The 15,864-nt window shown below is 42.3% G+C and overlaps 1 protein-coding gene across 1 annotated transcript; it reads right to left on the reverse strand.

Moving 5' to 3' along the window:
• Nucleotides 1–7,893: 7,893 nt before the first annotated feature.
• LOC124141738 lies at nt 7,894–14,528 on the reverse strand. Its single transcript, XM_046509824.2, has 5 exons — nt 14,462–14,528; nt 12,082–12,148; nt 11,677–11,763; nt 9,046–9,246; nt 7,894–8,230 (listed from the first exon to the last, which is right to left on the reverse strand). The coding sequence occupies exons 2-5, from the start codon at nt 12,131–12,133 to the stop codon at nt 8,022–8,024; spliced, it is 549 nt and encodes a 182-aa protein (XP_046365780.2). The 5' UTR covers nt 12,134–12,148; nt 14,462–14,528; the 3' UTR covers nt 7,894–8,021.
• Nucleotides 14,529–15,864: the final 1,336 nt, after the last annotated feature.

The raw sequence follows: 15,864 nt of genomic DNA on the forward strand, positions 1-15,864 counted from the left end.
TATGATGTCGTGTTGTGAAAATAAAACTGACCATTTCCTATTAAAACTGATGAATGTCAGTTGATTTCAAGACAGTTCCAGACAGTTTAAGCACATCTTCAAATCCTAACAGGTAACTAAAGTAAGAATTAATCCCCAGTTACCTATGCTTGTCGTAAGAGTGAGTGAGTGAGTGAGTTGGGTTTAACGCCGCTTTTAACAGTATTCCAGTTATATCGCGGCGTGTCAGCTTAATGTGGGAGGAAAGCCCGAAGTGATGCAGGTCTCAGACGTTTACCACTTCGGTGAAACCCACGAGCACGGGTATGGTGCTGACAAACCTAGAAACATAATCGGGGCGAACCGGGATTCGAACCCACAATCATAGGTTTCTGGCGTACCCAAGGGACGCAACTCTGCACAGCGAATCGCGGCGCTTTAGACGACTGGGCCACCCGTGCCCCCCGCTTGTCGTAAGAGGCCACTAAATGGATCTGGTGGTGGGGGTCGATGACTCAGTTGATTGCATGTCTCATCGTACCCCAGAGTTGTACATTGGTCATAATACCGAGCACTAGGTTGTATAGACCAGACTCAATTATTTACAGGCCGCCATTATAATGCCAGAATATTGCTGAATTATGTATAGAATTAAAAAATAGCAAACAAATAAACAGAAACCGTTTTTTAAAGTTCCTAAGCAACATTCTTAGATAAAATAAGTTTCCCTAAATATTTCAAATTTCAAGAACGTCCAAGAGTTCAATTTTCTTATACGAAAGCCACATCATCCAAGTTCCTCAATTGTGAAAATAAAGCGACAACACCCTTTCCAAATCCATTAGAAATCTCTGCATGAAGAGTCGATTAAACGATTCCGACTATATCAGGAGCATGCGTTAATGAATCACTATCAAATAGTGATGGTACCAGCTGTTCGGAAAAAAATCTGAGTGTATCCGGCACCCGTCACAAACACATGCAAAGGCAAGACAATTGTTCACCTGTATAAAACACGGGAAAATATGGTACAAGTCAAAATAAGGAATTGCATCGAACATCATTTTATCACTGATGCGTCAAATTTGGAAATGTCTAAAACTCTTCAACATGTCTACTCTAAAACCTTTTGAAAGCTTTACCGAGGCCTTGAATGTTATAAACTTTATAAAACAACTTTTAAGCAAGAGTCGTATGACGCTCTTTCAAATCTTGTATCTCAAAAGTTGTGGTTTGGTTTGGTTTGGTTTGGTTTGTTGTTTAACGCCGCACTCAGCAATATTCCAGCTATATGACGGCGGTCTGTAAATAATCGAATCTTGACCAGACAATTCAGTGATTGACAACATGAGCATCGATCCATGCAATTGGGACCGATGACATTCATAAACCAAGTCACCGAGCCTGACCACCCGATCCTGTTAGTCGCCTCTTACGACAAGCATAGTCACCTTTTACGGCAAGCATGGGTTGCTGAAGACCTATTCTACCCCTGATCTTCAGGGGCCTCAAAAGTTGTGAAAAGTACCAAAGTCTGGAGCTACTGGAATATTGCTTGACATGAAGGGAAAGTTGAAGTCATCTCTCTTGTCTTTTGGTTTGTTGTTTAACGCCGCACTCCAATATTCCAGCTATATGACGGCGGTCTGTAAATAATCGAGTCTGGACCAGACAATCCAGTGATTAATATCATTAGCACCAACCCACGCAATTGGGATCGATTACATGCATCAACCAAGTCAGCGAGCCTGACCACCCGATCCCGTTAGTCGCCTTTTACGGCATGCATGGGTTGCTGAAGACCTATTCTACCCCGGAATCTTCACGGGTCTCTCTTGTCACACATATTTGTGGAGAGTGTTTTGTCACTCTGAATCTTTAAGCACAGTTCTAATTATACAAATATGAAGCACATGAGGCGGTCTCACTGGTCTTCTTTATTTCTCGTTCAGGGTGGTAAATCAGTGGAAGGGAATTGCCTATTTGATAGTTATTGAACGATATCAGATCATCGATTTACCCGAAGCATAAGTTAAACTTCTTGGCCAAATTACCTTGTTTTCACTTTACCAATCCGAGCAGAAATTCAGATTCATATGCAAGAAGAAACAGATCTGCAAGAAGGGGAGCACAATTGTTGCCCATGGGGATGCCTACGTTTTGACTAAATGCCCCAAATGTTGTGATGTTATCAAAGAGGAAGTCCAGCATTTCACATACTGTTTTCTCAGTAAACTTCGGATTGCAATCATTGCATTCATTTTTAACAAATTGTCCCGAACCTCTGGATACGTAATGATCCGTGAAGATTCCGGGGTAGAATAGGTCTCAAGCAACCTATGCTTGTCGTAAAAGGCGATCAACTGGATCGGGTGGTCAGGCTCGCTGACTTGGTTGATGCATGTCATCGATCCCAATTGCGTGGACCGATGCTAATGATATCAATTACTGGATTGTCTGGTCCAGACTCGATTATTCACAGACCGCCGTCATATATCTGGAATAATGCTGAGTGCGGCGTTAAACAACAAACCAACCGACCAACCAACTGGATACGTAACTGTGTCTGTGTCACCAAGTTTCGTAACAAAAGCCCCGTGAATCAAGGAATGTAGGTTTTCCTTTAGTTTGTCATGCGGGATAGTGGTGTACAAACTTTAAAACCCAAATGTTTGGACAGATTAGAACTTGGTACTTTTCTAAGATTGCAAAAAAAGTCAACCAAATCCTTTTTTTTTTTAAAATCCACATGGTACTCACTCGTCTCAAATATTTTCTGTGATTAAAAAAAAAGACTTTCCTTAATTCATCCCCTTATAAGGAATTGTAAGTTAGATAACCAATCGCCTGTCGACGTCAAATGTTTCGTAATGTTTCGTTATGTTGATAATCCATGCAATTTCTTCATTTTGTTTTTAAAAGAGCATTAAATGTTTAGGAGAAATATATATCTCTTTTCGCTCAAGTTAACAGTCTATATTTTGTATGAATCAACTATTGCACATTGAGCGATTATCTCCTTTAACTGTAGGCGTAGTATATAGCTTTATCACGCACTGACCTTGCAGTGCTGTACATCGTATCTTGTTGTACCATTGAGAGTAAGTGATTATCTCCCTTACAGCTCTATTGCACACTGCCTTTGCAATGAATCGTATGTTATTGAATCAGCCAGCGAGAAAAGTTCCAGGAAGGAATTCAGGTCAAGCATGTAACCCGCACTCAATATTTCTCCCTTCACACAGCTATTGCAACGTATTGTTCAACACGATTAAATAGCAAGCTTCTATAAAGTAGGACTTTGTTCAATAAACAACACATGGAAAACAACGGGTTTGATTTGAGAAATTTGTAATTCGTTGTCTTCATAATCACATGTATGGTGCTTGCTGTGCATAGTTGAGCACAGTATTATTACAATTGGTTCATTCATGGGGCGGTTTACGGCTTATTGCTTTAACAGGTTTTTTTAACTTCCGGCACATATTATACATCCATATGTTCTTTGCTTCTCGATACGGTTGCTCTGTAGTTTGCAATCATTTTCCCTATCCGTGAAGATCCGGGTTAGAGTAGGTCTTCAGCAACCCATGCTTGCCGTAAAAGACGACTATGCTTGTAGTAAGAGACGACTAACGGGATCGGGTGGTCAGGCTCGCTGACTTGGTTGATGCATGTCATCGTATCTCAATTGTGTGGATCGATGCTCATGATGTCAATCACTGGATTGTCTGGTCCTGACACGATTATATACAGACCGCCGTCATACAGCTGGAATATTGCTGAGTGTTCAACAAAAAACGAACAAACAATCATGGTAGAATGGAGATATACCTACTGTGTTTTGAACATTGAATTGTTTATACATTTAAAAATTAAAATTACAATAAGCGGCATGTACTCTACAGTGGGATCATCAAATTTCAAATTCCATTCCTACCTTGATGTAGACCCCACGCTTACCTAACAAAAGAAATTCGAAACAAATCCTTTGGTTTAACAACAAGCATACAACCAATTGAGAACAAAATATAATTCTCACAGGTCCATTTTTACAGATGGGTCCAAGGATGGATCCTGAACTGTCTCCTCAAGAATACCAGATACTAGTTCAATCTTTACGGCTGAGGCCAAAGCAATTATAACAGTTTTTACATACACGCTTTAAAAAAAAGACTTCACAAAAAGTCCGGAATATAAATTGGATATATAGTATTGGAAAATGTTGGTGGCCTGATATACGACAAACAGTGCGTCAAAACTCAGCCATTGTCGATATGCAATGTCTTAAACGTCATTGTTTTCACGCTTGTTGAAAAATGTCATAGAGGAAAACAGTAAAGCAAAATACACGTGCAAGTTAAGGAACGGAAAATGCACAGAAAATGCTCGGAAGATCGCTATAGGACGTATCCAAAGAGGGAATTGTAGTCTTCTGTTGCACGCCACTTCAACGTCCACCACATCACCATTTGCACCCGTGAAGATCCGGGATAGAATAGATCTTCAGCACCCCAAGCTTGCCGTAAAAGGCCACTAACGGGATCGGGTGGTCAGGCTCGCTTGACTTGGTTGATACATGTCATCGATCCCAATTGCGTGGATCGATGCTCATGATATCAATCACTGGATTGTCTGGTCCAGACTCGATTATTTACAGACCGCCGTCATATAGCTGGAATATTGCTGAGTGCGGCGTTAACCAACCAACCAACCAACCAACCAACCATTTACCGCCTTTGTTACCGATACACAGAGTTCAATTCCACTGCAGACCGTCCGAGAACTGGCCGACCAAAAGTTACCACCCCTGCACAGGATCGCTACAATCGACTGTTCCACCTACGTAATCGCAATGCCACAGCTACGGAGACTGTCAAGAACCATATTCGCGAGGCTGGAATCCGACCCAGAAGTCCAGTTATCGTCCCTGTTTTGCAACAGATCCATCGACAGCAACGCATGCGTTGGTACAATATCTTACAGCCTTGGAATTTGAGAAAACTGGAGACGATGAATCACGATTTCTTCTTCATCGATAGAAGACAACGTGTTAATCGTCATCGAAATGAGCGTTTTGCCCCACACTGTGTACGTAAATTCGACAAATTCGGTGGCGGTAGTGTCATGGTGCGGGGCGCCATATCCTACACCACGAGATCTGACTTGGTTGTTTCAGGGAAATTTGACAGCAAATCGCTACATTAATCAAATTCTTTAACCTCACCTTCGTCCAATCATTGATCGCCAGAGGGAACTGTCAAAAGGACAACGCTCCACCGCACACAGATCGTGCAACGGTAGACTACCTCCATAATGCCAACATCAACGTCTTGCTTTAGCCGTCGAGATTCTCCAGATCTCAACCCAATTGAATACCTCTGGGATGAGCTCGATCGACGCGTACGTCAACGTCAGAACTCGCCGCAGACAATCCCACAACTGGCCAACGCTTAACAAGCAGAATGGAGCAGAATTTCACAGGACAGAATTCGTACACTTGTCCAGTCAGTGCCGAGGAGATGCAGAGCCGTGATTGCTGCCTGGAGCGGTCACACGACTGAGTTCAGCGCAACCTTATGTCCTTATGTGACATGACAATGAACAGTTTGCACTGCCTTTGTACAATGACAACGTGTGATTATCGAGCTCCAAATATTTCATATTCGTATCTTTGATATTAAATTAAATATATCAACTTTATTAGGTACAATAAATTTACTAAAAATCTGCCTGTGCGTTTCTTTATTTTTTGAAGAGCTTATGTTAAACAACAAACTTAATCTAAAAAATTCAGCACCTTTTCAAGTTCATTGTCTTGCCTTCAGGCACTTATTCGTGGCTCATCAAATCATCCCATAATCCTTGACATTTTAGAACTTTTCAATTATCTTTCTACTGGTCAATGTGACATCGTCTTTTGCTGGTTAACAAAACATGTAGGCATAGCAGGTAACTCAAAAGCCAATGCTGCAGCTAAAGCAGCTCTTCACAAACAGTTATCCCCACTACTTATCTCGCACAGCGATTTCAAACAGACCATCAAAAGTTATACAAAAAAGATGGGACACCCAGGTAGCAATCAATAACCGTAGGACGACATCGCTTTCAAATCCCTCGAAGTCACGAACAGATGGAGGGAGTACCACCCAAGCTGACGGCAACAAGCGTGAGTGAGTGAGTATAGTAGAACGATGGTTGGTTAGTTGGTTTGGTTTTGTTGTTTAACGCCGCACTCAGCAATATTCCAGCTATATGACGGCGGTCTGTAAATAATCGAGTCTGGACCAGACAATCCAGTGATTGACATCATGAGCATCGATCCACGCAATTGAGATCGATGACATGCATCAACCATGTCAGCGAGCCTGACCACCCGATCCCGTTAGTCGCCATTTACGACAAGCGTAGTCACCTTTTACGGCAAGCATGGGTTGCTGAAGACCTATTCTACCCCGGAATCTTCACGGGTCTAGTAGTATTTGTTTTTAGCAGTATCCAAGACATAACACGGCGGGCACACCAGATAGAATCAGTGACAAACATTATATCCGATGCAATTCCCTATTTTGACTTGTACCATATATTCTTGTGGGGTTTTTTTCATGTTAGCAAATGACTTGATTTTACATGTGTTTGTGACGGGTGCCACCGCTATGTGCGGCGTTGAATAACAAACAAACAAACATTTGGAAGCGAAGACACAGACTACTTTGAGAAAACACCAGTCGATGATTCAGAAGAATGATATTTTATTGGCTGATTGTTTGCACTCAGCAATATTCCAGCCATATGACGGCGGTCTGTAAATAATCGAGTCTGGACCAGACAATCCGGTGATTGTCATCATGAGCTTGATCTACGCAATTGGGATACAATGACATGCATCAACTAAGTCAGCGAGCCTGACAGCCCGATCCCGTTGGTCGCCTCTTGACAAGGACTGTTGCCCCTTATGGCAAGTATGGGTTGCTGAAGACCTATTCTACCCCGGATCTTCACGGGTCCTGATTGCAGTGTGATGGAACTGAACACACAGAATACCTTCTGCAAATAGGGACGATAAAACCGTTTCCATAATCACATGACATGTTTGCTAAAACAGAGTCGACTCTACGAATCAGGCTGCATCATGAGCATGTGTTTATGAATTACTATGAAGTGGCGATACAAGATGTTCGCCAAAAGGTCAGAGTATCCTGCCAAACCGGTGACAACCGTCACACACACACACATGCAAGTACAAGGTACCATGTTCATCTGGGAAAACACGGTAACTGGTAATTTGCATTGGACATCATTCTTGTCACGTCAGTTTTGGAAATGTCCTCCTTTTGGGGCAAGAGTCGTATGACGTTCTTTGAAATCTTCACAGCAACAGTTGGATGACAGTGTGGTGTTTCCTTAGTATTAAGGGTTTTGGTTTGGTTTGGTTTGTTGTTTAACGCCGCACACAGCAATATTCCAGCTTTATGGCGGCGGTCTGTAAAATAATCGAGATTGGACCAGACAATCCAGTGATTGACATCATAAACAACGATCCACGCAATTGGGATCGATGACATGCATCAACCAAGTCAGCGAGCCTGACCACCCGATCCCGTTAGTCGCCTTTTACGACAAGCATAGTCGCCTTTTACGGCAAGCATGGGTTGCTGAAGGTCTATTCTACCCCGGAATCCTTGGTATTAAGGGACAGGGGATAGCCCAGTTTTTGAATCGTTCGCTCGTCACGCCGAAGTTCGATTCCCAACATGGGTTCAATATGTAAAGCCCATTTCTTGTGGCCCCCGCCGTCATATTGCTGGAATATTGCTGAAAGCGGCGTAAAACCATTCTCACTTACCCATTTGTACTTAAACTAACAACATCCTGTCAGTTTGTATAATTATAATAAATCAACAATAAATGTTCAACAGTTTGATATATTTCAGTTTAATTTCCACAACTAGAAACTGCCAGTTGCCAGTACAGGTGTGTTATAACTGCAGCTGTGAGTCGTGTTGCATCTTCATCAGAATGTAGGCACTGAGGGGATGCTGCTACAGGGGAACCTCGCAGATGTATCGCATTCGGCGCTCGCATTTTTGGACAGCAAGCCCCAGATAATCCAGATAGCCACAGTTGTACCGGGTTGACGAGATCGGCTGATCCTTCGCCCAGTTGGTGACAAACCTGGATCCAGAGTTCCATTTGAACCCAGTAGTAGTTACCCGCTTCAAACCAATCCACATCCTGAAGTCTTTATAGTCTGAAACGAGACGAATCTTTCTTGTGGGAGATACATGATTTTGGTTTGGTTTGTTGTTTAACGCCGCACTCAGCAGTGTTCCAGCTATATGACTGCGGTCTGTAAATAATCGAGACTGGACCAGACAATCCAGTGATTAATATCATGAGCATCGATCCACGCAATTGAGATCGATGACGTGCATCAACCAAGTCAGCGAGCCTGACCACCCGATCACGTTAGTCGCCTTTTACGACAAGCATAGTCACCTTTTACGGCTTCATTTCTGAGATATCCCAACATACCCCATGACAGTTGTCTGATAAATGATTGGAGGACATTGAAGGACAAGGTTCTCGCTATGAATTGGGCGTAAAACAATATATAAAGTAATTGGAATTTGATGAAGCTTGGTGTTAATGATTTGTGAGGTGGGTCCCGACTGTGTTGTTTTTTAGTGACCTCCATAAAAGGTGCAGGCGCCGCGATTCGCAGTGCAGAGTTGCGTCCCTTGGGCACGCCAGAAACCTATGATTGTGAGTTCGAATCCCGGTTCGCCCCGAATATGTTTCTAGGTTTGTCAGCACCATACCCGTGCTCGTGGGTTTCACCGAAGTGGTAAAACGTGTGAGACTTGCATCACTTCGGGCTTTACTCCCATTAAGCTGACACGCCGTGATATAACTGTAATTATGTTAAAAGCGGCGTTAAACCCAACTCACTCACTCACCCTGCTCTTCGCTCAAGGACGTTTGGCCCCGTGTCCTGACATGAATACTGGAGTTGCGTGTTATTCCAGCTGTTTATGAATCTGGTAAAGAGAAAAGCACACTTACTGCTGGAGCCCACACTCTTGGACGAAGCAGTCAAGACTCCAGACATAAAGCCATACTTGTCAGGAGAGTCCAGATCCAATAGGCGGCCGTTCTGGGTTTTGGCGCACTCTCTCATGGCTTCAACATAGGTCGTCTCGGCATCACTTACTTTGAAGCACATACTCGGATTCTGAACCCTTGTGAATCCACTTGGACAGGGGACTGAAAAATGTGAAGAAATTGGTATTAGTTGACGCTTAACCAACTGATCAACAGAACAGTAAACTACGGTTATAACGAACTCGAAGGGACCAGTAATTTAAGTTCGTAATAACCGTAGTTCGTTATAAGCATATAAACAGCATATATACATCAAATGGCCGGGACTAAAAAAAAAGTTCGTTATATCCGTCAGTTCGTTTTAAGCGTGTACGTTATAAACGTAGTTTACTGTATTTGTACTACAAGATTGGTTGGTTGGTTGGTTGTTTAACGCCGCACTCAGCAATATTCCAGCTATATGACGGCGGTCTGTAAATAAGCGAATGTGGACCAGACAATCCAGTGATTGACTTCATAAGCATCGATCCAAGCAATTGGGATACGAGGACATGCATCAACCACGTCAGCGAGCCTGACCACCTGATCCCGTTAGTCGCCTCTTACGAGAAACATAGTCGCCTTTCAGGGCAAGCATGGGTTGCTGAAGACCTATTCTAACCCGGATCTTCACACTACAAGACGTAGTATCTAAGCATATTTGAATTTTCCTGGCATTAAACATTATAACACCAGAATGGAGCATATACATAACGTGTACTAATCTTTATAATTGATGCAGAGGTATATGTTTATAAGATTATGTTAATGCTTGAAAATACCTGTTCACCATTTTGAAAAAAAGAAGTGTTAATCTTAAATATTAGTACGCTCTTCTGGACGATTAATGAAGATATATATGTATTTCGAAACCTTAAACTATGCTTTTTTATTGTTATTATTTTCAGTTAAGTTACCAGTTATCAAATCCTTTACGATAGCATTCTTGGCAAGGGTCACACAAACCAATAAAGCAGATGTAAATGAAGGATGACTGGGTTCTTGAACGAAATGTCAGATTTCTAGAACGATTTAGCTTCTTTACCACGTAGATTTGGAAATGTCAATCTTATTAAAATCGAAACAAGTATGTGCCTTTATTTTTTCCATTCGGAATTGTCCTTTTATGTTAGTTTTCGAGATACAGAAATCAGACATGCTGCTCATGAATGCCTGGCACTCTGGTAACGAGAATTTATAAGCCCCCACGCTGATGGTCTTGGTAAAGGTTCACCTGATACGTGTGAGGTTTTTCACACCTTCACGCAGAGTAAGTGAGGGAGTGAGTTGGGTTTAACGCCGCTTTTAACAGTATTCCAGTTATATCACGGCGTGTCAGCTTAATGTGGGAGGAAAGCCCGAAGTGATGCAGGTCTCAGACGTTTACCACTTCGGTGAAACACACGAGCACGGGTATTGTGCTGACAAACCTAGAAACATAATCGAGGCGAACCGGGATTTTAACCCACAATCATAGGTTTCTGGCGTGCTCAAGGGACGCAACTGCCGACTGGGCCACCCGTGCCCCTATTCACGCAGAGAGGTGTCGAATCGGATCATTAGATCTGAATATAATAGGACTGAGTCTCAACATTCTTGGGGAAATTATATCTTGTAAAGTTTCCGATTATTTGTCTTTGTGTATGAGATATTGTTCACGAACTACAAAAGGACAGACTTGCTTTAGAGTGAAGTATTTTGTTTAACGGGTTAAACTATTAATTGGAATGGGAAACCTTTCAATAAATGGAGCTGGAATGGTTCAAAAACCGCATGTTGCCTTGTTATCATGACCCAGGTTAGTGTGTGTTTTGGAATAATAAATGTCCTGTATTAGAAATAGACATGTTTATTAACGAGCCTTGATGTGATAACGTCTGCGCCATATAATGTCATTGTTAAACTCTTCCATCAAATAAGTTGGGTTTTTTATAGGTTTTTTTTGTTTTTTTAAATAAGTATTTTCATCTCTCAAAAACGGTATCAAACACTGCAAGTTTTCAGGAATGGGCGTATAAATATATTACATCACAATTTTGTGACAAGTCAGTCGGACATTGACAACGGTCAATATAGTTCAAATCGAAATTGACAGAAATATAAATACTATACAGGCAAAAAAAACAATTTCCTACAGAATTGTTTTAACTGTCACTGAGCAGTCAGATATCCAACACAGCGACAAAATGAAACAAGTCAAAGTTCGGATTTATTTCCGCCAAATTCAGCTGTATTGAATTCAAGACATGGACCCAAGCTGCCGAGACCCGTGAAGATCCGGGGTAGAATAGGTCTTCAGCAACCCATGCTTGCCGTAAAAGGAGACTACGCTTGTCGTAAAAGGGATCGGGTGGTCTGGCTCGCTGACTTGGTTGATGGATGTCATCGGATCCCAATTGCGTGGATCGATGCTCATGACATCAGTCACTGGATTGTCTGGTCCAGACTCGATTATTCACAGAACACCGTCATATAGCTTTAATATTGCTGAGTGGGGCGTTAAACAACAACAAAGCAACAACAAAATTCAAAGAAACAATAAGAGGACAATACCATAAAAGACATAGTCTCCAAAGGTGTTTTGTCTGGCCCTGAAGCACCTCGGGGCCACTTCCTCACTGTAGCCCTCGGGGCAGGCAGCTGGGGAGTAGAATAATAGAAATAAGATCACCTCCGGCTGAAACATTGAATCAGTAGATCTAACGTTATAGTAATTCGGGGCCTAAACTAATAACAACCCGGGGCCTAACCACCATGTACTAATCAAAACTTGATGCGTCGACATGATTTATGTAGGGAAGCGTATTCATGCCATATTCTAAAAAAATATCATGTTCCATACATATGCTTTTTATTCTCTAGTATTTCCTGGTTATCACATCATTGTAATAAGACTTGGAGTGTAATAACCAATATTGAGACAATAATATTTCATGCAAGATATTTTTGACAGCCAACCTGAAATTCCAGCTACTGCGCATGATGCCAAAATGACAAGTATCCACATCATTGTAACTGGAGAATTCTGAAAGACAAATTTTAATTACTGCAGAAAGGTGTTTGAATTTGACAATGTGAACAAGCGAACACTTTCCTTTCAATATACTTGCTTTGTCCTACACAGTTACGCAAAACCGTACTGCTCTACGTTAATGACAACCCCTTCACAGTTGAAAACTGAAATCTTAATACAAGCATATCATTACAAAGGCTTCATGGTACACACGGTTTTGCCAAAGAAGCTCAATTAAACCTTTCTTCTTTTGAAAGGAGGGACACGGGTGGCCCAGTCGTCTAAGGCAACGCGATTCGCTGTGCAGAGTTGCGTCCCTTGTGCACGCCAGAAACCTATGATCGTGGGTTCGAATTCCCGTTCGCCCGATTATGTTTCTAGGTTTGTTAGCACCATGCACGTGCTCTTGGGTTTCATCGAAGTGGTAAACGTCTAAGACCTGCATCACTTCGGGCTTTCATCCACCGCCATGACCGCCTCCGTGGTCTAGTGGTAGAGCGTCCGCCCGGAGAGCCGAAGGTCCGGTGTTCGATCCCCCGCCGCGTCATACCAAAAGACGTTAAAAGATGGTACTTGTTGTTGCCCTGTCTGGCGCTAAAAGGGGCTAAAACAAGGACTGGTCGGCTCGGAGTCAGTATACTGTGCTTGAGTGGGGTATTCATGTTAAACTGCGGCATGGTATCTTAGTGAGCAAGCACTATAAATCGGCATCAGTCCGGACTAGTACAAGCACCACACAAACACACACGTACATGCACGTCGCTATATAAGTGCAATAATCTTCGACGCGACGTTAATCCCCATATTACCTCACCTCCACCGTCAAGCTGACACACCGTGATATGACTGGAATACTGTTCAAAAGCACATAACTTAATTCCTCATTCACTTTTTAAAGGCCACGGCCAGTTTCAACTCACGAAACAGGCCCTGGTTCCTCATGCCAAATGATTTTGTTCATTATTTGTTGTTTAACGCCGCACTCAGCAATATTCCAGCTATATGACGACGGTCTATAAAATAATCGAGTCTGGACCAGACAATCCAGCGACTGATATAATGAGCATCGATCCACACACCTGGGATACGATGACATGGTTCAACCTAGTCAACAAGCCTGACCACCCGATCCCGTTAGTCGCCTCTTACGACAAGCATGTAATCACAAATACATCTGATGAAAGTAAATAATAATAAATCGGTTCCGCCTTTCTTACTTTGGGCAAAAAACATGAACATAAAACATGATTCCTTTATATGTTTTGTTTTAATTAATATAGCTAAAGAACAAAAGAATAAGTGCAAGTTTCAACTTCCATTAACAAACATATACTGACACACAATGACAGTAAACTACGGTTATAACGAACTCAAAGGGATTACTAATTTTAGTTCGTTTTAACCGTAATTCGTCATAAGCATATATACAGCATAACTACAGCAAATAGTCGGGGCTAAAAAGTTAGTTCGTTATATCCGTCAGTTCGTTATAAGCGTGTTCGTTATAACCGTAGTTTACTGTACTTTAGCACGAAGGCCACGAAAAGGCTTTAGCCGTAAATATTTCCGCGCATGACAAACAACGATGACAATGTGACTAAATGCTAGTCCTGTGTTTGACTATATCATGACAAAATACACAGAACGACATCGATTTTTGTGGCCATTTTGTCCAGTACTACAAACTTTGAATAAGCGTTTTCAAAGTGTTTCAGTATAGTTCCTGATGAACATAATAACATCTCATGACTAATGACATGTAAAGAATATTTTTTTCATATGCCAACCGCACGCAAAATTCCAACACTGATTATTTGAAATATTACTTTGTATTCATGACTAAATTGTGTATATATCAACGTGTTCTCGTCGCTGTTTGCCTAAAATAATGCCGATGGGGGGTTAAATGTAAACCCATTCACTCGCCCGAACACTCAGTCACATTGAAACCGTCCTTTTAAGGATAATAATTACATTTTGGCCTATCATTAACATCTTAATAAGAGTATATAATCATAAATATAATACTTATACTTTAGACCCGTGAGATTCCGGGGTAGAATAGGTCTTCAGCAACCCATGCTTGCCGTAAAAGGCGACTATGCTTGTCGTAAAAGGCGACTAACGGGATCGGGTGGTCAGGCTCGCTGACTTGGTTTATGCATGTCATCGATCTCAATTGCGTGGATCGATGATCATGATGTCAATCACTGGATTGTCTGGTCCAGACTCGATTATTTACAGTCCGCCGTCATATAGCTGGAATATTGCTGAGTGCGGCGTAAAACAACAAACCAACTACAACAACAACAACTGATACTTTACCAATAGTTAGGTGTACAAACGTGACTGCCTGCAATGTCTTCCGAGTGACGAATGCAGAACTGTGTCCCTTTATATTGGAAGCATTAATGGTATTTGTATAATGATGCATCTTAGGAACGCCTAGAATGTATTGAGTTCCATTGCAATCTGTAACCGCGGATGATAGAGATTGATTATTCTCTGTGGTTTAAGTTTCATATTTACGTAATGTAATCACACTAATATATAGGTTGTCGATGGGTATGGGTATGAGTTATAATATCATCTATATATTCCAGGTGAATTTGAAAATTAACTGAGTTAGGAAGATAGTATGTATCAATATATGGATACTGACATTGATAGGGGGTATGGACTTATGGTTATTATGGTGAATGTAGATGTGTGAAACTTGGATCAGTGGACGAAAGGCTTCCATATGTACAAGCTTCCAGAATACCTGGCATCATCACTATTTGAAAGTGGTTCATAAACACATACTTTTGGTTGTCTGTTGTCTTTCACCGCTCTCAGGCAATATGCCAGCTATATGACGGCGGTTTGTAAAAAAATAGAATGCAGACAATCCAGTGATTGACATTATGAGCATCGTTCATGCAATTTGGATTGGTCTGTTGTTTAACGCCGCACTCAGCTATATGACGGCAGTCTGTAAATAATCGAGTCTGGACCAGACAATCCAGTGATTGATATGAACAGCGATCCACGCAATTGAGATCGATGACATGCATCAACCAAGTCAGCGAGCCTGACCACCCGATCCCGTTAGTCGCCTTTTACGACAAGCATGGGTTGCTGAAGACCTGTTCTACCCCGGATCTTCATGGGTCAGGAATTTGGAAGAGATGATATGCAACAACCAAGTCAGTGAGCCTGACCACCCGTTACGTGCCTATAACGGTGTGTGTGTGTGTGTGTGTGTGTGTTGGGATGGGGTAGGGGTGGTGGTGGGGTAAGGCTTAATGCCGAGCGCCAGACAGGGTATGACGCGGACGGGGAACAAACCCCTTACCTTCCGCTCTCCGGGCGGACGCTCTACCACCAGACCACGTCGCCTCTTACGACATACAGATCAATTCTAACCCGGATCTTCACGGGGTATTATGGAATGGGTGAGTGGGTGACTTGGGTGACCTGAAATGGGCTTCACACATTGTACCCATGTCGGGAATCGAACCCGAGTCTTCGGCGTGACGAGCGAACGCTTTAACCACTAGGCTACCCGACCGCCCGTGGGAGAAAAGCCCGATGTGATGCAGTTCTCGGATGTTTACCACTTGGGTGAAACCCAGGAGCACGGGTATGGTGCTGACAAACCTAGAAACATAATCGGGGCGAACCGGGACTCGAACCAACAATCATAGTTTTTTGCGTGCCCAAGGGACGCAACTCTGTATTTTGGA

The sequence above is a fragment of the Haliotis rufescens genome, unplaced genomic scaffold (genome assembly GCF_023055435.1).
Source record: "Haliotis rufescens isolate VD_foot unplaced genomic scaffold, xgHalRufe1.0.p SCAF_21, whole genome shotgun sequence".
Taxonomy (NCBI): domain Eukaryota; kingdom Metazoa; phylum Mollusca; class Gastropoda; order Lepetellida; family Haliotidae; genus Haliotis; species Haliotis rufescens.

What these genes read in the sequence shown, in the direction of transcription:
- LOC124141738 (XM_046509824.2), bottom strand. Translation starts at nt 12,133, where the DNA reads ATGATGTGGATACTTGTCATTTTGGCATCATGCGCAGTAGCTGGAATT. An exon ending in CGCAGTAGCTGGAATTTCAG is followed by an intron (nt 11,764 to 12,081) that starts GTTGGCTGTCAA and finishes TCTACTCCCCAG; the next exon opens with CTGCCTGCCCCGAGGGCTAC. An exon ending in TGGAGACTATGTCTTTTATG is followed by an intron (nt 9,247 to 11,676) that starts GTATTGTCCTCT and finishes CACATTTTTCAG; the next exon opens with TCCCCTGTCCAAGTGGATTC.